The sequence below is a fragment of the Mesocricetus auratus genome, unplaced genomic scaffold (assembly GCF_017639785.1).
Source record: "Mesocricetus auratus isolate SY011 unplaced genomic scaffold, BCM_Maur_2.0 Super-Scaffold_100024, whole genome shotgun sequence".
Taxonomy (NCBI): Eukaryota; Metazoa; Chordata; class Mammalia; order Rodentia; family Cricetidae; genus Mesocricetus; species Mesocricetus auratus.
In genome coordinates this window covers 20,197,525-20,217,043 of record NW_024429205.1, presented here as the reverse complement: position 1 = coordinate 20,217,043, position 19,519 = coordinate 20,197,525, and the positions used below count along the sequence as shown (strand labels likewise).

The 19,519-nt window shown below is 49.3% G+C and overlaps 2 protein-coding genes and 2 non-coding genes across 10 annotated transcripts; 1 reads left to right on the top strand and 3 right to left on the bottom strand.

Annotated features, from left to right (window-relative positions):
* The first annotated feature begins 277 nt into the window (after positions 1–277).
* Positions 278–1,345, top strand: Ost4 (oligosaccharyltransferase complex subunit 4, non-catalytic). Its single transcript, XM_005073524.4, has 3 exons — positions 278–285; positions 395–532; positions 1,113–1,345. The coding sequence occupies exon 2, from the start codon at positions 396–398 to the stop codon at positions 507–509; it is 114 nt and encodes a 37-aa protein (XP_005073581.1). The 5' UTR covers positions 278–285; position 395; the 3' UTR covers positions 510–532; positions 1,113–1,345.
* Positions 1,212–19,016, bottom strand: Agbl5 (AGBL carboxypeptidase 5). 7 transcript variants are annotated; one of them, XR_005870886.1, is made up of 16 exons: positions 18,519–18,668; positions 17,304–17,564; positions 16,912–17,083; positions 16,273–16,436; positions 15,397–15,574; positions 14,807–14,985; positions 13,965–14,421; positions 13,381–13,550; positions 12,916–13,051; positions 11,870–12,072; positions 11,187–11,401; positions 4,487–4,642; positions 2,993–3,105; positions 2,672–2,718; positions 2,092–2,225; positions 1,606–1,746 (listed from the first exon to the last, which is right to left on the bottom strand). XR_005870886.1 is itself a non-coding variant. In XM_013115980.3 (15 exons), the coding sequence occupies exons 2-15, from the start codon at positions 17,516–17,518 to the stop codon at positions 1,575–1,577; spliced, it is 2,664 nt and encodes an 887-aa protein (XP_012971434.1). In that variant the 5' UTR covers positions 17,519–17,564; positions 18,899–19,016; the 3' UTR covers positions 1,212–1,574. The 7 variants fall into 7 exon arrangements, 6 of the variants coding, with proteins under 6 accessions (XP_012971434.1, XP_040586955.1, XP_005073583.1 ...); XM_013115980.3 differs by lacking the exons at positions 2,672–2,718; positions 18,519–18,668 and adding an exon at positions 18,899–19,016 and having other exon boundaries at positions 1,212–1,746; XM_040731021.1 differs by lacking the exons at positions 2,672–2,718; positions 18,519–18,668 and adding an exon at positions 18,758–18,874 and having other exon boundaries at positions 1,212–1,746.
* A 23-nt stretch (positions 19,017–19,039) lies between these two features.
* Trnaa-agc lies at positions 19,040–19,112 on the bottom strand. Its single transcript has one exon. It is a non-coding gene; the product is annotated as a tRNA-Ala (tRNA).
* Positions 19,113–19,430: 318 nt separating this feature from the next.
* Trnay-gua lies at positions 19,431–19,519 on the bottom strand. Its single transcript is given in 2 exon segments — positions 19,431–19,466; positions 19,483–19,519. It is a non-coding gene; the product is annotated as a tRNA-Tyr (tRNA).

Genomic DNA, 19,519 nt, shown 5'->3' with positions numbered 1-19,519 from the left:
AGCGGCGTTAGCCAACAGCGATCCCGCCGCGCCAGCTGAGGCCAGCTGTGAAACCCCGGCTCTGCCCAGCCCTGGCCCGGCCCGCTCCCTGCAGCCAGGTGCCCCTCCCCCGAGGCTCCGCCCACGACCCACTCTGTGTGCGCGCGCCGTCGGAGCACACGAGTCGGCGGGGTAGAGAAGCCGGAAGTGCCTCGCTGTTCCCCGGCTGGCGCTACGAACTTCCGACTCCGGTCTCCTTCCTCGAGCTTCTCCAGCGGTGGCGTCGGAGCGAGTGGAGCTGGTCAGGTGAGAGGCTCGCAGGCGCCGTCTCCCACGCGAGGCCGGCGGAGGCTGGACCGTGGTGGCGAGGGCAACCAGAGCGCGCCCCGAGGCTCAGTCCCTCCCTTGTCCGCAGGATGATCACGGACGTGCAGCTCGCCATCTTCGCCAACATGCTGGGCGTGTCGCTTTTCTTGCTTGTGGTTCTCTATCACTACGTGGCAGTCAACAATCCCAAGAAGCAGGAATGAAAGTAGCTCTCTCTCCGCCCCAGGTAACGGTCCGGGCGGTGGTGCCCAGGCCCGGGAGAGCTGAGTGGTGAGGCCGCGCCACACCTGCGGGCTTAGGAACTTCAAGTCAAAGTGTCGAGCCAAGCTTGGTAGTCCAGCTCCGGGCCCCCTTGTTCGCACTCTGTACAGTGCCATGCAGTACTGCTTCTTGCCCTAAACGGCTTCCTACTACAGTGAGGGTGGGTTTCCGGATCCTCCTCAAGCTCCATTTTGAGCTTCCCAGGAGATAAGATAGTTACAAACTGTGGTTCCAAGGAGGCGTTGACACCAGTACTAAGGCAGTAACTGTGCCATCCAGGTATGGGGCATCAGGTCCTTAACAGCTTCACTTTCCCCGGAGCCTGGGCGGGTTCTGGGCAGGGGCACGGTAGTGAAAGATGTAGACTTATTTCCATGTTCTGAAGCCATGGGTTAACTCCAAACAAACCATCGAGAAAAAAGGGAGGGGGCAGAGTCTGGAAACCAAGTGTGCTTTTAATGTTAAGGGGGTTGGCTCCTGAAGGATTCCCCCACAGGAAAGCTGCAGCATTTTCCTTATTTCAGGTTTTTCCCCTTTTTTTCTAGGGTTCCAGGACATAGTCTGAGGCAAGATGGAGGGTGTGAGGGGCCTTCACACTTTCATCTCTCCTACCCATCACAGCATACAAAGCAACTACACCTGGATTTTTCCAAACAACTTTTATTTCCTCAAAGTCTTCCTTAACCCTATGGAACAAGAAGCTGCCATTGAATAGGAGCCAGTATAGGGGCTGCTTTCTTTTCTACTCCCTCCCCCAATACAAAAATAGATATATATATATTTTTTGTGGTCCCAAAATCTTGTGCTGTGGAGGGAGGGAAGGGGTGGCAGATCCCTGTTTTGTTCTGTCTCAAGGTGATGTTATGCAAGGCCTCGGACAGTGTGGCCATCTCCCAAGGAGTTATGGCTGTCACATGGTATCAGCAGCTGGAAGGCGGGACTAACATATCTTTCACTGTGTTCCCTCACCTTAGGGCTATACCCTGGGCATGGAGGTAAACGCATTGTCAGATCCTGGGAGAAATAGTGAGTGATGGAGATTTAGGGACAAAACAAACCTCACATTGGTTCAAGGGCCCCCTGCTGTAAAAAATCCGGGTTGGGGAGTCAGATAGAGTACAGGAAATAGGAGAAAAGGCAGGGGCAGAGCAGGGCCGTGGGGGGCCGGCCTGAGGCAGCCTGCAACAGAGAAGAGAGAGGAGATCAGGGTTGTGGACACAGCCCCTTTCCTGGTCTGTTAGCCAGGGGCTGTGAGGTGAACAGGGAAATGTGAAGATGGGAAGGCGGGTTTGTTACTGCGCACAAGACTAATACTACAGCTAGCTAGTGCCTAGGCCTTAAGAGCCTCACTACGCGTTATCCTTTGGAGTCAAGACTGAGGCCATGTGGAATGAAAATCAGGGACTAGATTATTAATGAAAGTGCATTTAGTGTTTGGTAAAGGAGAAACTTATCCTGAATGGTGGAGATGGGGGAAGGGATAGAAGAGGTGGGGTGGATGAAGGACTGGACTCCGGTGCTCACCCTGGTGTGGCAGAGTGGGGTCCCGGCTCCAGCTCACTGCTTTCTCTGGTCTGGGGGAGAGGGGATGTGGGACTTGAAGAGCCTCTCATCCCTCTGCGAGTCGGCGGTGAGCTCCGGCCCAACCTGGGCCTAGCCTGTGTGGACAGGGGTAGTCTAAGAGGTTGGCTTCCTCCATGAGACTTTTCAGTTTCTAGAGTTTCCATGCATAAGAATCTAGCACAGTAATCAACAGAGGTGCTAGGACCTTGAAGTCCTGGGCACTGCTCCTAGCTGAGAGGATGAGGCGGGGTGGCAGCTAGCGAACTCTCAGATTGAATATATGACAAGGAGCCAGGTCTTACAGGACCTAGCATTTACCTCCATGGGTGCTGCATGTGAGAGCTGGCTGAATGGAGAAGCACTGGGAAGGACTGCAGACCTCCCTCAGCTTTCTGAGCTCCGCCCCTGCCAGAGCAGCTTAAACTTCACCCGTCCAGTCAGCTTCTGCCTCTACCCAACTATAGTTCAACTAGGAAGAGGAGCTGTCTGAGTTGGAGGTGATGGTAAGGCTGTTACCAGGAGCAGTAACCAGAAGTGTTACCTGGGGAATCCGGGACCCCTCCTGGCGGAAACTCTCCTCGGGCATGTCTGGTCAGAAAGAGAGGAGAAGCTAAGGACGGGTAGGGAAAGCCAAAGCTAGCAGGCTGTAGTTGGGGTGCATCTGGCAGGGACAATGGAGTCTGAAGCAAACAAGATAGCTGGCTAATTGGGACTGGGTAGGTTAGGTACCATGACAGCTCTGATAGGCTGGTGATGAATGGCTTTAAAGCAGGACTGAGCATCTTCCCTCCCAGTGCTCAGGAGAATAGTGTCCTCCTGGGTTATGCTAACCTAAGGACGTAGACAGACCCCAAAATTTTACCTGCAAACGAGTCCTAATGCAGGGGATCCGAGCACCAGCCCCTAGCAGACTTTTCCCAATCACCATGACAGCCTCTGGCTTGTCCCCTGAAGAAGAGAATGAGCAGCTGCTCCCTAGAGAATAGAGGAAACTGATCATCAAGGTAGGACTGGAAGGGAAGGCAACTTCATTTACATCAGTTTCTCGACCTTGTTTTCCTTGGTGCTGGGGATTAAACCTTGGATTTCATGTTAAACTGGTGTTCAGCCACTGGGCTATACCAGCAGCCCTTCCTCATTGAGAAATTGGCAGTACAATCATTAGTTGTTGCAGTGATTTTGTACTTAGTAGGCTGTTTATCAACATCCCTATCTTAAACTACTGTCTGTGCTGTTTCCTCTCTAGGTCCTTCCCCAATGTAATAACCAGAACCTCTTTGGATATTGTCCTATGTTCCCTGGGTGGCAAAAATTGCTTCTGAGAGGTCCTAATCTGATCTGAGGAGTGAAGCTGCCACTTTGGGTTCAAATTAAACCCTCAAGTTTAATGACTCAATGTGTAAAGCTTACAGCCCACTCCAGTTGTATGTTTAGGTATTTAGGAATAAAGTCCAGCTGGGCATAGTGGCCACACCTTTAACCCCAGCATTCCAGAGCAGAACTGAAAGGCCAACTGGTCTATATAATTAGTTCCAGGACAGCCATGGCTACATAGACCTTGTCTCAAGGGGGAGTGGGAGTCCATTATGTACAACTGGAATGAGGACTAGCTTGATTAAAAATTGACAGGTTGGCATGGTATGTGTTGGAGTCAATCATAGAAAAGGGTCCTGCTGGGCATGATGGTGTACGCCTTTAATTCCAGCACTCAGCAGGCAGAGTTAGGTAGGTCTCTGTAGGTTTGGGGCCAGCCTGGTCTACAAAGAGTTCCAGGGCAGCCAGGACTACAAAGAGAGGCCCTGTCTCAAAAGAAAAAGAAAGAAAACAATCTTATTTAGTTCCTTTTATCACTGGGCCTCTAACTTAAAAGAGTAGGTGGCGGCTTTAAGTTTAGTTAGAACACTGGATGCCATTTATAATCCCATAGGTGAGATGCCTGTTCTTTCAGATGTTTCAATTGTATCCCACTCCTAGTTCTTGCCATTAGACAACTGGGTAAGTAGCACTTTGCAGGTAGAAAAAGTCCTCAGATCCTTGAACTGCAAGTGAGGACTAGATAGTGTAGAGCAGTTCCTGCACAGAGTGAATGTTCAAGAAATGTAAACTGTTACTTTATTTTACAAATTCAAATGAATTCCAAACTCCTGTACAAAGCCACATACGTTAGTATAGGGTACCAGGAAAATACCTTGCACCTGCTCTGAAGCGACCTGTATATATCAGGTCAAGGAGGAGTCCAGATTGGCAGGATGGCTGAAGGGGTTTCTTGACGCTTAGTTTGTAGGCTGTCTAAGCCCGGGGTAGCAGGGAAGGAGAAAAGCTGGGTACTCAGATTTCAGGGGCAGTGAGTACAGACCTGATAAGCTCAGTGAGTTGGGCAGTAGGCAGGAGCCCAGGCTTCGTGAGGAGGCTGGGCCAGAACTACCAAGAGTTGGGGATGGGGCCAGGCTGCCTGTGGTAGGGCGATGGTTCAGTGCCTGCTGCCGCCGTCTTCTGTCTGGGCATCGGGGCTCTGAGTGGAAAGGACACAGGTAAAAGAGAAAGTTAGTGGGAGACTGATACGCTTCACTGACCTGCTCACTTCCCTTGGTCGGCATGGCCAGAAGATGCCTGCTTCCAAGTTTGTCAGCAAAGCAGCCAACTGCCCTGCTGTAAAGCAACTGTGAGATGAAGGCGTTTAATATTTACCCCAGCCATCTAAATCTCGGCCATCTCTCATCCTGCCAGTTTATTTTGGTGAAGAGTTATGGCTTCTAAAACACAGCTTTGCTGGACTTTTCTCTCATCTCTAACGTTTCTTCCTGTCACTTAAGGACCAGTGTTCCCAGCCATCTGAGTTTTGTCTTCTCTTAAATCCTGAGAGTTCTAAGACCTTTTCCTCCCCCAAATGCATTAAGTCCCTAATTACCAAAGCCAATCTCACTGTCTTCTCCCCAATCCTTTTTTTTTTTTTTTTTTTTTTTTTTTTGGTTTTTCAGTACAAGGTTTCTCTGTGGCTTTGGAGTCTGTCCTGGAATAGCTCTTGTAGACCAGGCTGGTCTCGAACTCACAGAGATCCACCTGCCTCTGCCTCCCAAGTGCTAGGATTAAAGGCGTATGCTACCAACGCCTGGTCCCAATCCTCCTTTTTCCTGTCTACTAGAAAGCTTACTTCATTTTTCTATTCCTCCCTTACATTTGTTTGCTTAGCCATCACCAGTATTAGATACAGGTTTTTTCACTCTCGCTGTTCTTTCTCTCTTAGCTTGATTTTTAAAAAATTATTCATCCTTTACATAGGTGCCACCAAGTTATTAATCCTAAAACAGAAGCCTGATTTAAAAACAACACCATGGCTTGGGTAAGGAAGAAATGGTTTATTTGCAGATAGATCCTCACTGTGTGGCCCAGATGCCCTCACCATATGTAACATAAGCTAGCCCTGAACTCTCGATCTTCCTGCCACACCTTCCTAGGTGCTTGGATTGTATGCACACACCACTACATGTGTTAAAGTTTACTCTAAACCTTTACATTCAGTCCTGTCTGCTGCGTTTCCTGGCCACCTATCATTAGGATGCTGGCTTGATCACTCATACCTCAGCTGTTAGATGCTGCTAGATGTGTGGTTCCTTTGAAATTTCTGCTTCTCTTTTTAGGGAGTACCTAAAATGTTCTGTCTCAAATGTCAGCTCCCTGGAAATATTACATTGGCCATTTACAGGCAGAATTAGTTCTCAGAGCCCCCCCCCCACACCTTTCACAAGGCTAGTTGTAAAGTTTGAGGGCATTCTTAACCTCTAGGAGTAGTACTCTGATGTACTTCTTTGGCTGGAACTTGACTACTACAGGTTCTGAGGGTGGGGTCCCAGAGAGACAGATGGTCGGTGGATGGGAAAGGGGACTTGCAGATTAGCAGGTGCCAGATTTATTGTCAATATTCTAGATGTCCTCTAATACAAGCTACAGGTAGGAAAAGCCTCTAACTCTGGAAGTCATTGGCAGTAACGCCATCTTGTTTTAGCAGGCAGTGTCAGGCATGTATGTAACAGTATAAACCTGCAGTCTCAACATGCAGAAGGTTGTGGCAGGGTGATCACAAGTTCTAGGCTATCATGTGCTTCATAATGAGACCCTGTTCCAAAGAATATTTCTGATCACTCTTAGGATGGAAGCCTTTCTGGCTATGTGACATTGAACTGGATACCAATTAAGAGTCTACGGTGGATAGTTTAAGAGTACAAAACAACCAGACCTTAGGGGGCTGGTGAGAGTTAGTAGAAATACTGATATGACAGCAGAAATTGGAGAGACTTGTGGTCACATCAACCTGAAACTTTAGACACCCTCCCTCAGTGACCTCTGATTCAAGTGTACAGACCTGGTGATTTTGATTAAAAATGTGGATACTAGGCGGGTAGTGGTGGTGCAGGCCTTTAAAACCAGCACTCAGGAGGCAGAAGCAGGTCAATCTGTGAGTTTAAGGGCAGCCTGGTGTACAAAGTGAGTTCAAGGATAGCCAAGGCTACACAGAGAAACCGTCTTGAAAACCCAAAAAAAAAAAAAGTACTGCAATTGTCTCCTAAGGCCGACCGCGTCCCTTTAGTCCTGATACTGGTTTGCAGTAGAAAAGTAAAGCTGGCAGTGGTGATAGAGACGGCAAGTCTTTTTGACTCACTCGAGGAACTGCCACGGAGAGCTGGACATTAGCTGCTCCACCAAAAGTTGTCTGTTAGCTGAGCCAGAGCATTGACTGTACCAGGAAAGAGTTCAAGGGACAGAGCGGGGAGTCTGATGGGAGAGGTGCTGGCGACAGCATGACAGTGAAAGGCTCATCTTTCAAAACATCCATATTTGGCTGGATAGGCTGAAGGGCCAAGACTAGAATCATGCAAGTGAGAAACCTAGATGCAAAACTGAAGGGGACTGCTATGTGATTATGGAATTGTGTGTCCTGGTGCATAAGAGAGGAGACACTGCCTTGTCACCCTGGTCCTCTTGAGTTGTTTACCTCTGCCTGTGCAGTATTTTATGTCTCTGACATTTCTCAATTCACTGACCTGTCCCCTAAAGCCACACACATCAGTTACAGATAGTGTTACTGGTGTTTGACGGTAAGATTACAGCTGTGCTACACATCTGGGAGGCTACATGGAGCATGTTTTGCAGCTGGGGTGTTAGGCAGAGTCTGGCCCTAAGGTTGGGCACTGGGAATTAAGACTGACTGAGAACTGTCTGGCCTCCTATGGTGAGAGCTTTGCTGTTTGTCTGAAGTTGGGATTCACCGGCCTTCTACAGTGCAATCTCCCAGCTGGAGATGGGGCCTTTCAAACCAGTTCCCTGCCTGCCTTAAGCTGCTAGCCGAGATGCCCAGATCTCTCCTGAGAAAACTTCCTAGTCAATAAAACCAATAAACTGAATAATTAAATATGATACAGTAATTGAAATTTTTTATGGAGAGTGGATGGGTAGAGCCTCAAACTCACTATGTGGCTGAGAGATGACCTTTTCTTTATCTCCCAAGTGCTGGGATTACAGGAATATACCACCATACGTGACATAGAAATTTTATAAATAAATCCACAAGTCAAAACAACAAAATTGTCAAAACACAGTCCAAATGTTAGGATTGGAAAGTAGCTCACTTACAATTAAAATTTCTGAGACTTGGGGTTATTTCTTCTAGCTTGACAACAGGCCAGCCAGGATGGATGAGTCAACAGACACTACACCTGACAGGCTGTTGAGTCCCAAGACCCTCACGGTGGGAAGGGAAGGAGTGCTCCCATCAGATGTCTGCTTACCTCCACACAGTGCCATGCACGCACCCTTGCCCGCTGACCACACACACACACACACACACACACACACACACACCCCAATGTAAATAAATAAACCATACAGCTTGCTGTGGTAGAGGTCAGAGAGCCAGAGGTGTGGAGAAAAGTGACACACATGTAGCATGGTAAGACAGATCCCCTAGACAAGTTTTCTCAAGGGTTGACTGAAGATGCCATGTCTACATGTTAGTCTGCATTGCAGCCCTATCTACAATCAGAACCGTACTCCCTTCCTTGGGGTCTTCAAAGACCAGTGCCAGTAAATGCCCAGTGAAACACTTCAGATTCTTAGGACCTCATTTGTTAACATCTTATGGTGTCTATTTTGATAGTAACTTTCATCTTGACCCCTTGGCTTCAAAGCCATAGTTTCCCACTTTCACAAATATTTACACAAGACTTGGGGCATCTATTCTCTAGCCAGCTCTTTCTCTCCCAAGCTCATTCACCTGAGGGAATGTGCCTTCACACTTGGCATTACTGGCACTTCTATGTGGTGACTTAGATCTTCAACCCTCCACTTGCCTTTACAAGGCATCTCCACAGATAACCTAAGGAACCTAGGCATGTCTGTAATAGTTTCCCACTGTTTTTCCAACCGTGTCTCAATGTCACAATGTCACCATAGCTCTCCTCCGGCTATGACTTTTGAAGCCTCCTGCGTCTGTCTTTTACCATTATTGAATCCTGCCGCTTTTGTTCTGTTGCAGGCCTTGGCCCAGGCTCCAGTAGCTCATGTGTAAATGGTTGCAAGCCTCCCCTCCCTGTCCAGATGTACAGCAGTCTCTGCTCCCATTTTTCCTCAGAACATATAGTTGCTACCATCTGCCTCATTCAACTGAACATCCTTGTCTTCAAAACACTTCCACTCCCGCGTCTCCGCACCAGATTCTGTGGGTGCCAGCTAAGCACCCATGCTTTTGCTGCCCACCCAGGAGCTGTGTTTCTGATCATGGCTGTCATTTCTCATTTCTGGGATGTTTTTGTGAAGCCACATACTGTTTGTTTTTCAAAGTCATTTCTCAACTGAACATTCTTTGCTTAATTACTCATGACCTACCACAGTAGCTCCCCAAGTGCCCTATTTGTTTATAATGTGCATGTACTTTTTTATGTGTATTTACTATCTTGTTTCCTCTGTTAAGCCTCAAGTCAATCAACCAAGAATTACTTACTACTTAGGCTGCATATTTTCTATTAGTTCTCTGGAAAAGTAACAGAGAAAGATTACAAGGCCCTCACATCAAGGATTTCAATGCAAAATTCTGCATCAGGAAGTGAGACTGGAGGATGTCGCTATAATACTGATTAAAAGCTGCCTATGGTTGGGGATGAGAGCCTGCCTGTGACCCAGCACTGGGTGAGCTAAAGCAGGAGGACCCTAAGCCAATCTAGGCTATAGAGCAAGACCCTGCCTCGAAAGAACAAAAGAATGGCCTTGAGTCCTCATGTAATGATACCGAGAAGGCCCTTTGTGGTCAAGGAGGGAAGACTTATAATGCTGATAAAGAAATTATGAGATGGCTCAGAGGTTAAGAGCACTGGCTGCTCTACCTGAGGTCCTGAGTTCAATTCCCAGCAAACACATGGTGGCTCACAACCATCTGTAGTGAGATCTGGTGCCCTCTTCTGGCCTGCAGACAAACTTGAGGACAGAACACTTTATACATAGTAAATAAATAAATTAAAAAATTATGAGCTATAACCTAAGAAAGGCTGACAAAAGAAAAACTTCATTCAGATTTATCATGGGAGACTAGGTATACTGGAGCTTGAAAGACAAAGCTGGGAAACTGCCCCGTAAGGGATACACCACTCTTCACCACTTCCCCATGAGAAGTGCCCAGGTTGGCTTCCAACTGTAATCTGCTTCAGCCTACCAGGCCAGGTTATAGGGACGTGCCACACACCCAGCTGGACGAGCTGTCCTAAAGCAATCCACGTTTTCACATCAGAAAAACGGGAGCAGCATCTATCCTACAGGACCTGGTTATTAAGTGAAGCTATTTATGATATTGTCTCATTCATTATTAAATGCTATCTAAATATGAAGCATTATTGTTACTAACTTAATGTTAAAACACAATGCATGTACGTATTTATTCCCAAGTTAGACTCTCAAAGGGGGTTTGGAGTATAAACAGAACCAGGTTTTGTATCAGAAGCTGGGCTTCCTCGTCAGCTTCTCCGACTAGCAGTCAGATTGACAGTTACTGACCGATGCATATCCGGGCCATTCAAAAGCCAGGCACAAACTGAACAGCACAGACATGCTCATAGAAATACAAAGCTCTCAATTCTAGTTTACAAGCCTCCATGTTTTAACAAGATTTCTATAGCCTAGAAGACATCAACAGTACTGATTTGTGATGTTAATTTCTAGAACACTACAAAATTCCCCCACCACAACCCAGCTCCCGACAATTTTTGTTCCCTGCCCCCATCCCCACCCTGCAAGCCCATGATTTGGTTATAAACTTCTGACCCAGAATCTCTTATCAGGTGAGACCTAATACTTTTTTTTTTGTTTTTGTTTTTTGAGACAGGGTTTCTCTATGGCTTTGGAGGCTGTCCTGGAACTAGCTCTTGTAGACCATGCTGGCCTCGAACTCACAGAGATCCGCCTGCCTCTGCCTCCCAAGTGCTGGGATTAAAGGCGTGCGCCACCAACGCCCGGCGAGACCTAATACTTAATAATGCCTAGTTGTACAGTTGTGCACACTGATGAAAAGGATAGACTGCTGGTCTGTAAGTCTAGAATAGAAGCTGCTTCAGTTCTATTTTTCCTTGGGAGAATTGGAATCTTGATATTACTATCTGAAAAGCTGTCAAGCCAGGAAGTTTCAGCCCACAGAGGCCGTGTACAGTGCTCTTCATTCTACAGTGCTACAGTCTGAATTTCCTCCTACTGCCAACAAGAAGACACTGTGACATTGTCCTTGATATGGAAGTTCCACGTCTGTGCTGGGCACTGCTTTAGCTACTGTTTTGTTCTTGGAGATATCCCTGGCTCCTAGCATGTGCTGAAGCTACAATCCCCAGGACTTCTTCCTGTGGCCAGCCATTCAGTATTGCTCTGAAGTCGTGCCGCAGGGAACGAGGTCGCAGACAAGCTGTCGAATCTTCTGCTATAGACTAGTTTTATTGATTCACCCCTTGTATGTCTTCAAGCTCTTTTCCCCCAGCAATGCCCCAAACAACCGAATACCTGCTGCAGGGGCTCCCAGACTGGCTTACCTCTGACAGGGCCCAGCACCCGATGGTTGACCTTTTGGGTGCTAGAGCTCAGGCCTGGCAGCCCCGCAGGCCGACTGCCATGAAAAGGGAAGCTGGGAGAGCTCTTCATCTGTGCAGAGCTTTGTTGGCTGCTGCTGCTACCACCACCACTTGTGCCAGTACTAAAACTTCTAGCCCGGCTCAAGGCATTTTCAGAGCAGGAAATGGGCGGTCCACTGCAAAGAAGCAGACACTAGTCAACCCTGGGCCTGGGAAGAAGTGTCCTAAGGCTTCCTTAAGACATAGTAATTAAAATGCACTGCCTGGGTTAAAGGACATAGGAACCCATTCCCAGAAGGAAGGAGGGAATGCATGCCCATGGATGGGGAATCTTGGGAGGGAATCATCCTAAGTAGCTCTATTTCACAAAGAATTTCTCCCTTACTCCATTGGTGACCTGCCATTCCCTCGCCACAAAGACAATGTGTCTTGTGCACTGCTCTGGATCTACTAGTCCCTTGACTTGATTTTCAGGTCCCTTAGATGGAGCTCTAGAGGAAAGGGGCGAGGCTCCCATTCTCAAAAACTCGCCAGTTTTCATTTAACCAGAACATTCCATGTGGCACTGCCCCACATGAGGCACCCACCCCTACCCCCAGAGCTGCCAACCTTCCTGCACCTTCCTCCCCACGCTGGGGTCTTACTTGTTACTTTTGGGAGGGGTTCGAGCTCCTCTCTTCTTGCTCACACCCACGCTGGCAGTGCTGGTCAGACCTCTGCTGTTGCGTACATGTTTTAGCATCCAGGCCCGCAAGTTAGTGAGGCTGTTGTGTTCTGACAGCACAATTCGGGGCCATGGGTTACACTCTGCCATATCCAGAGCTGCGATGGCCATAGCTCGTCCCACCTGTTGGGAGTTCAGTTTGCTTCAGTATCTCTGTCCTCTAATGTAGCTGATGCTTGGGAGTGTGATACACAGCACAGCAGGAGAGAAAAGCCTAGATGTAACAGTGGGAATCCTGGATTTTGTGCCCAGGTTCTTCATCTCAAGTCTATTTACAGCTTCCTGTTCTGAGCAGGGGCTGCTGTGCTTTTAGTTAGCACTATGAATAATTTCCCATAAGAGTCTATCTTTTACGGGGGCTGGAAAGATGGCTCAGAGGTTAAGAGCAGTGACCCGGGTTCAATTCCCAGCAACCACATGGTGGCTCACAACCATCTACAATTCAATCTGGTGTATATGTAATAAATAAATAAATCTTAAAAAAGAAAGAGTCTATCTTTTACAACCTGAGGTTCTCACCGGGTGTTGGTGGCACACGCCTTTAATCCCAGCACTTGGGAGGCAGAGGCAGGCGGATCTCTATGAGTTCGAGACCAGCCTGGTCTACCAAGCGAGTTCCAAGACAGCCTCCAAAGCCACAGAGAAACCCTGTCTCGAAAAACCAATAAAAAAAAAAAAAAAAACAACCTGAGGTTCTCTTTCTCTTAGGTGCCTAGAAACAGACACATGTAAACTACAATGGAAGCTTTTGAACCTAGGAGGGAATAAACCCATGAGGAAGAAGAGATCAGCTCAGACCAGGCGATTTACTTAGCTGTGCCAGGGTACTGCCTGTGGTTGGGGACAGAAACCATGACAGTTAACTGAAGAACACAAACACAACCCTGCAGACCACCTTAGATTTGGGCATCAACTATTCCCAGATTTGGGGGTTCCCATCTTCCCTCTTAGTCTATGGACTCATACCTGCTCAAATAGTTCCACAGTGTATCTGGAGGGAAAAGCCGGCGGGGGAGGGGGGCTGGCACGCCCATTGTCATGGCAGGCAGCAGGGATGCTGTTGACCGAGCGTCCAGTGTTGTAGTTGCATTCAAGTGTGTAGCTAAGACACAGAGACCTTCATCAGTGTCCTGCCTGAACAGGTGTCAGGACAGAATAGTGATGGACAGTGTAGATTGCTTAAGAAGGTAATCACTTGGAACACAAGTAAAGGCCAAGAAAGAGTGCTAACAATTCCCAACTAACGACTGAATGTATGCCCAGGAAGTTCTCCAATTATAAGACTCCCAGATTAATGCCAACCGTTCTAATTGACTCTTTTTTTTTTTTAGAAGACTTGTGTGGTTCCAACCCCTCCAATACCCTAGAATAAGTATTTTTTTTTTTTCTTTGAAGAAGTTACTTTCTCATCTACACCAGTTTCCTTCCAACCTGTGTATTATCCCTGAGGCTTTGTAGATTGCAACACGGCCGCTTCCCTCTTTGGACTGGCCATCTCTACGGTCTCGGGCATACATGTTCTTCTCTGAGAAATTGCAGCCCTGGAAGTCAAAGTGGGCTGAATTCAAGGAGATGAGCTTTGGATATAGCATGTTTTCCACCTGTTTGGGAGTAGGAAAAAGCAACTCAGAAGACGACACAGAAAGAAGGGACAAGGAAAATAAGGCAGAGAGTCATGTGACTATGTCGCATATACCACTATAACCATCATCAGTAATCAATGTTTCTTGAACATTATTTCTTTTAAGCTCATAGATTCCTCTCCAGGTTTTCCTTCTGCTCTGGGTCTCAAAGCTCTATGGAAGACTGGGATGCTGGTAGCTTGCTCTTCACTCGGACATGATATAATGGCTAAGATGCAAGGCCCTAGTGCCACCTATGGCCCTTTGGAGCTTGTGCAGAGACCGTGTGCACAGGCCTTCCTGCTTCTGCAGGCCACCTCCCCACCTTGCCTGTAACCCAACCCTTATCTCCTAACCTGCAGTACTTACTGCCACACAGTAGCTAGGTCCTACCTGGGTGCTCTCATCACTAAAGCTGTTTCCATACATGAAACAGCCCCTTTTGGAAGCATGTCCATGCAAGTCCACATAGTAAGCAACACCACTCTCTTTTGGGGGGATGGTTTCAGGGGCTGGCTCCTCCAGTTCAGGTGACTGTTGTGGTGTAATCCACACAGTGTCAGTCTTCTCTTCGGCTGACTCTGTCTCAGTCCAGGTATCGGGGCTTTCTCCATCAGATGACTGCCCAAGGTGAGCTTCATTGTGGAGGTTATTGGCTTTCTCGAGGTCAGAAAGAGGAGTCTCGGGAGGGAGATGGAGACTGGGCTGCTGGCTGCAGGGGCTCTTGGAGTTGAGGCGGGAGTGCACGTGATGGTAGAGCAGCACGGCCTTCGCGCCGTAGATGGCTGGGTGCAGAATGGCGTCAGGCTTCAGGTACTGGCGGTTCAGATTCACGCCACGTGAGTCTGTGCTGTAGGAAGACAGGACTGAACAGGGTCTAGTGTCTGGGCCACAAAGAGACACCAGAGTAGGTGACAAGGAGACGGGAAGACTTGTCAAATGAAAGGCTTAAATTACGCAGGCAAAGAAAGGTGGACATGACCCTCCACTTGCTGTCGCCCTACCATAGACATCCAAGGACAGTTCCCTCTACCCAAGTAAGTCTTCACCCATCCTATTTTTGCTCCCACCCAGGAGGGCATTTAGATGCAGTCACATTCCCTCTCAGCTCACTGGAAGATCAGAGGGACTTGTCCTTGTTAGGGTGCGAGAGGACTAAAAGTACAAACAAGGTGGAAGGCTGGCTGACATTAGAGAAACAGTGAATATCCAGAAAGGCTGCTTAGGCTACTTACCGGTAGTGGCCCCGAACCACACCATCAGGGTTTAACATGGGAATCAACTTAAAGACAAAGAGTCGACGTAGGGTTTGCGCCCGGGGGTCATCAGGTCGAAGGATGAAGTCCAAAAAGCCATTGAAGACAAAGCTAGATGGAGTCTCTCCAGGGTGTACCCTGCTGCTCAAGAAGAATATCTGAGAGGGAAGAAGGCAGACATAAGGCGAATGGTGGCTGCGGCGACGGCATGTAAGACTCTAGCTTGCGGCTTGCCAGAGGCACAGAACAGTCAGTCCTCTGCCCTGGCTACAAGCTAAGCTGGGCCTAGGATGTGTAGAGATGACAACAAATTATCCACAGCTGCTAGGGCTAGAACAAGGCAAGAGGACTGCTGCACTTTATTTATGTGTCTGCTACGTGTCTGTCTATGGGTGCCTGTGGAGGCTGGGAGTCGTTCCATCCCTGGAGCAGGAGTTAAAGGCAACCACACACAGTGTGGGTCTGGGATCCATACAAGGGTCCTCTCTAAGAGTATCACGTGCTCTTAAACACTGAGACATCTCATCTCTGTCTCCCAAGAGTACTGGTTTTATGTTCTCCCCACTCACCCTTTTGCCTGTGAAGCGGAATGGTCGGGGAGTGCTAAGATCAGGAAACAGCTGCTCTAGACGGGGCTCCCGATCTTCTCGGAGCCCATGGCAGGAAGTGACTGTTAGCAGATCTACCCGAAGTCCATCCAGAGAATAGCAGAGAAGCTCCCGGTGGTAATAAATACTATCCAGAGGACTGTGGGGATAAAATCATTAGTCATAAGTTGCTAAAGTCCTAGCAGGAGGTGGGCAGCAGCATCAGCTCAAGACTTGTGTTATCTGGTCCCTCACCATAACCTTCAGGGCCTCTTAATCCGCTGAACTGGTGAGACTAAGGATTATCTGTGGGCCTGCACACCAGACACAGAATACAGGACTGAAGTGTGTGTATGTGTGTGCACATGTGCGTGCACGCAGTATGTATGGAGGTAAGAATACAACTTGCACATGTTGGTTCTCTTCCTCTGTCATACCAGTCTGGGAATGAATTCAGGCACCCTTCTTTATCCACTGAGTCATCTTGCTGTCGTTCCTGCATCCTTTTTATTTGGGTGTACTTTTTGTTTGATTTCCTAGTTTGTTTCCTAGGACATCAGGGTAATTTGATTTGTGTATACAGCAGTTGTCATCAGTAGAGGCAGATGAAGGTATGCTGAGCAGCCACAGTGCTGGCTAACTTCTGACAACTGGAGCGGGCATGAGCTGGGCATTCGGGGAACGGAGTGTATGCGGTGGCATGCTCATCATGGTTGCAAAGGACACCGTTTTCAAAATGCTACACTACGTAGGGGAAAGACTGGTGAAGTTCAGGCTAAGAGCTGTTAGGACCAATGCCAGAAGCTGCAGAGGTGCTGTAGGATCTAAGACTGTGGCAGGGTAAGGATGGGTTAGCACCTGCTATGGGTAGAGTGATTCTCTGGAAAGCGCTGGTCTAGCTGGCTTAGCAAATCCTGGCAGTCACTGTAGGAGAAGGGGTAGCAGAAGGCGAAGAAGGTGGTGGCTCCCCGGCCCTCTACGAAACGGTGAACAAATGATAGCACAAACTGCGTCTCTGTCATCTGGGGAGCAGAGGAGGAAGACGAGGGAACAGTCATCTGTGTCAGAACTGATCTCCTCCTGCTGGGGACACCAGACTGATCTCTTGCTTTCTCACCTTTACCCCGCCGCCCTCTGACCCTTTCCGTATGATAGCCAGCTCCCTCAGGCTTGCTGAAGTAGGGGCTCGTCTTGAACCCCAGCTAGGGGTGGAAGAAAGAAGATACTAAAACTTAGGGGTTTTACCTGCCTAGTACTCTCTATCAAGAACTTGTTTCGCCGGGCGTTGGTGGCGCACGCCTTTAATCCCAGCACTCGGGAGGCAGAGGCAGGAGGATCTCTGTGAGTTCGAGGCCACCCCGGTCTACCGAGTGAGTTCCAGGACAGCCTCCAAAACAATGCAGAGAAACCCTGTCTCGAAAAAACCAAAAAAAAAAAAAAAAAAAAGAACTTGTTTCCTCCCCTAGCACGCAGCCTTTCTTCCTATGAGGAACTTACCTCGAAGGTGGGCCGGTCTCTGATGCGTTCCCAGCGTGGCCGGGAAGGCAGTGTGCGCACAAAGGGGGCCATGCCCTGAGAGTACAGCTTGCTTTGCTTGTTCATGTTCATAATGTTGATCTTGATAAGTTTCCCTGGTATTCCTCCCCGGACACTGAAGTAGAACCATGACCTGAGAACCAAAAGAGAGACTAGCTGTTGGATGTAGGAGGGTTAGATGTGTAGGGAAAGCTGGATCAAGTCAAAACAGCAGAGAGCTGCTTAGTAAGAAGGAAAGAGAGGAGGGCTTGGGAACAAGATATTGTGGTAGCATGTACAAAGTCAAAGGACTGCCTACACTCTGCATCCGGGCCCTCAGACATCCCACCCCCCCCCCCCCTCAGTCCTCATACCTGTTCCCGTTCTCAAATTCCGTTTCAGCACAGTCTGGCCGGGTCCACACGTTGAACTCATAGTCAGGGGAAGAAGCAACGCTACTGGTGGGGGCTGATGCCCCGCCTCCTACTCCTTCCCCATCACTAGGCACAGTTTCCACCTTTTCCACATGGGCTAGGTTTCCTGAATCAAAGCGAGAACTGAACACCAATCCCCCACAGCGCAGCTCCATGGTGGGGCTGGGAAAGCATCCTCTTGCCCCACACAGGCCCTGAGAGCTGGGGAAAAAACAAAGGTAGTGTAGGGAGGAGCGGGGAGGAACATGCAACAATGTTTTTGGGTATCTGGATAAATGAGAAATGCTTTTAGTACTCTAGGAAGCAAAACACTCCTTTTCTCAGAAAACATGGAAGTAGCCTTCCAGCAAGATCGAGAAAGCAGAACTCTGTCCCTAAACACCCGAGGGTTATGAGTAACCTAGAGGACCCCATTTTACTATAATGCAGCTATTGCCAAATCAAATGCTCAATGGCTTCCGTAGCCCAACATTAGACTCTCATGCTTCTCAGAAACCGACTCTCTGAGGGAGGGGCCATTTTTAAAATTCCCCAGATTGGCTTTGTACTGTGCAGCCCAGGGCAGCAAGAACCCAGTTCTAAGTGTAAATGGTGGCTTCCTTTCTTTACCCCTTTGTCTTGACAAGCCCTGGCTAGAATCATGCCCCGTTGTTTGAAGAGCTGTTTCTGTTGTTGCCACCCGCTGCCTATACTACAAGAACATGGCTGTGCCTGGCCAAAGCCACTTGCTCACCTGCCCTGAACCTCAGTTCCAATTAGGATGTTTCCATCCTCCCGCCCTGTAGACACTGGAGCCCGAGCAAAAGCTACCCTCAAGATGGGGGTAACGGGTGTTCTAAGCACCCTAAGGAAGGCTGGGCCAGTAGAATCCCGCTAGGAAGCAGCAAGCAGCTCCTGGATTCGCGAGGACCCTCGCACTGACTGGCTCGTCCAGGGCAGGGTAGGGTTTGGAAGCGTGGGAGGGGTCGAGACAGATACACTGGAGGACGGGAAGGCTGGTCCTAGGGGTCAGAGGTGAGGCCGGGGGAACGGAGGTGGTCAACCGGAGGCGGGGTCGGCCGGCCGCGCCGGGCCGGGGGGCGGGGTGGCATTCGACGGGGCTCGGGCGGAGCGGGCTGAGGGGGGCGGGGCCGCAGTCCTCGCAGAGCCCCTCACCTCTCTCCGGGCCGCTGCTCCCGCTCCCTCTCCCGCTAGCGAGGCGGCACCTCGGGCCCCGGCACCCGGGCCCTCCACCCAGGACCCACACAAAACCAGAGAGCCGCGGTGCCGGGACCCCGCTCTGCCAGGAAACAACAAGTCTCCTGCCTATTGGCCGCAGCCGCAGCTGGCTACCCGCCCAGTAAAGCGCGCTGCCATTGGTCGGCGCTCAGGGTTCCGAGCACGTTGGCAGGTACCTGTGAGGGGGCCGTTTGGGGGCTTCCCGCGGGCCAGCGCGGTCGGCGGCTCCGGCAGCGTCTCCTCTGCAGGCGGTTAACGGCCTGCCTCCCCGAGGCGGGAAAGACAAGACGGGGGGCGGGAAACAGGAAAAGACTCACCTGCGAATAAGAAGACGCCGTGCGAAGCCGATCCTTGCTTACCATGCCCCTCGCTCTACTGTCTAGTAAAATGCCCACAACAGTTCCTGAGCCCGCAGGTGTTTAGTGTTAACGAAAGCTGTCGAGTGCAAAAAACGGAAGTGGAGGATGCGGGCATCGATCCCGCTACCTCTCGCATGCTAAGCGAGCGCTCTACCATTTGAGCTAATCCCCCAGCTACTAGCATAGCTTTTCCTGTTCCCTTTACAAGTTTTTCCAGGCGTTCCACTGGCCGGAAAAGTTCTGATTCAGAGTATCTGTAAAGTACGCTGGAACCCTCCCTCAGCAAGGTCTTAAAACTGAGCCATGTAATAAACACAAAAGCAATAAGACTTTTCTTGCTGTATATATCTTTACACCTAAGGCACGAACAAGACGCACTGTCCTCAGACTACTTAACTGCCTACGTGTCCCACCTAAGGTCGACCACCACCCAACTCCTAATTATGGTTTTCCCCACGCGGAGTGACTGAGCTAAAAATAGTACACGAAGTCCTTCGAGCCGGAATCGAACCAGCGACCTAAGGATTGCCATTGCTCATCCACTACAGTCCTCCGCTCTACCAACTGAGCTATCGAAGG

Bases quoted from the DNA above. Each gene is read 5' to 3' on its own strand.
- Agbl5 (XM_013115980.3), bottom strand. From the start codon at position 17,518: ATGGAGCTGCGCTGTGGGGGATTGGTGTTCAGTTCTCGCTTTGATTCA. The intron at 14,986-15,396 runs GTGAGTGGGGAG...CTTCCCTCTCAG, and splicing joins TCCGCTTCACAGGCAAAAGG to ATATTCTTCTTGAGCAGCAG. The intron at 1,747-2,091 runs GTGAGCACCGGA...TCTCTGTTGCAG, and splicing joins CCCCACTCTGCCACACCAGG to GCTGCCTCAGGCCGGCCCCC.
- Ost4 (XM_005073524.4), top strand. From the start codon at position 396: ATGATCACGGACGTGCAGCTCGCCATCTTCGCCAACATGCTGGGCGTG.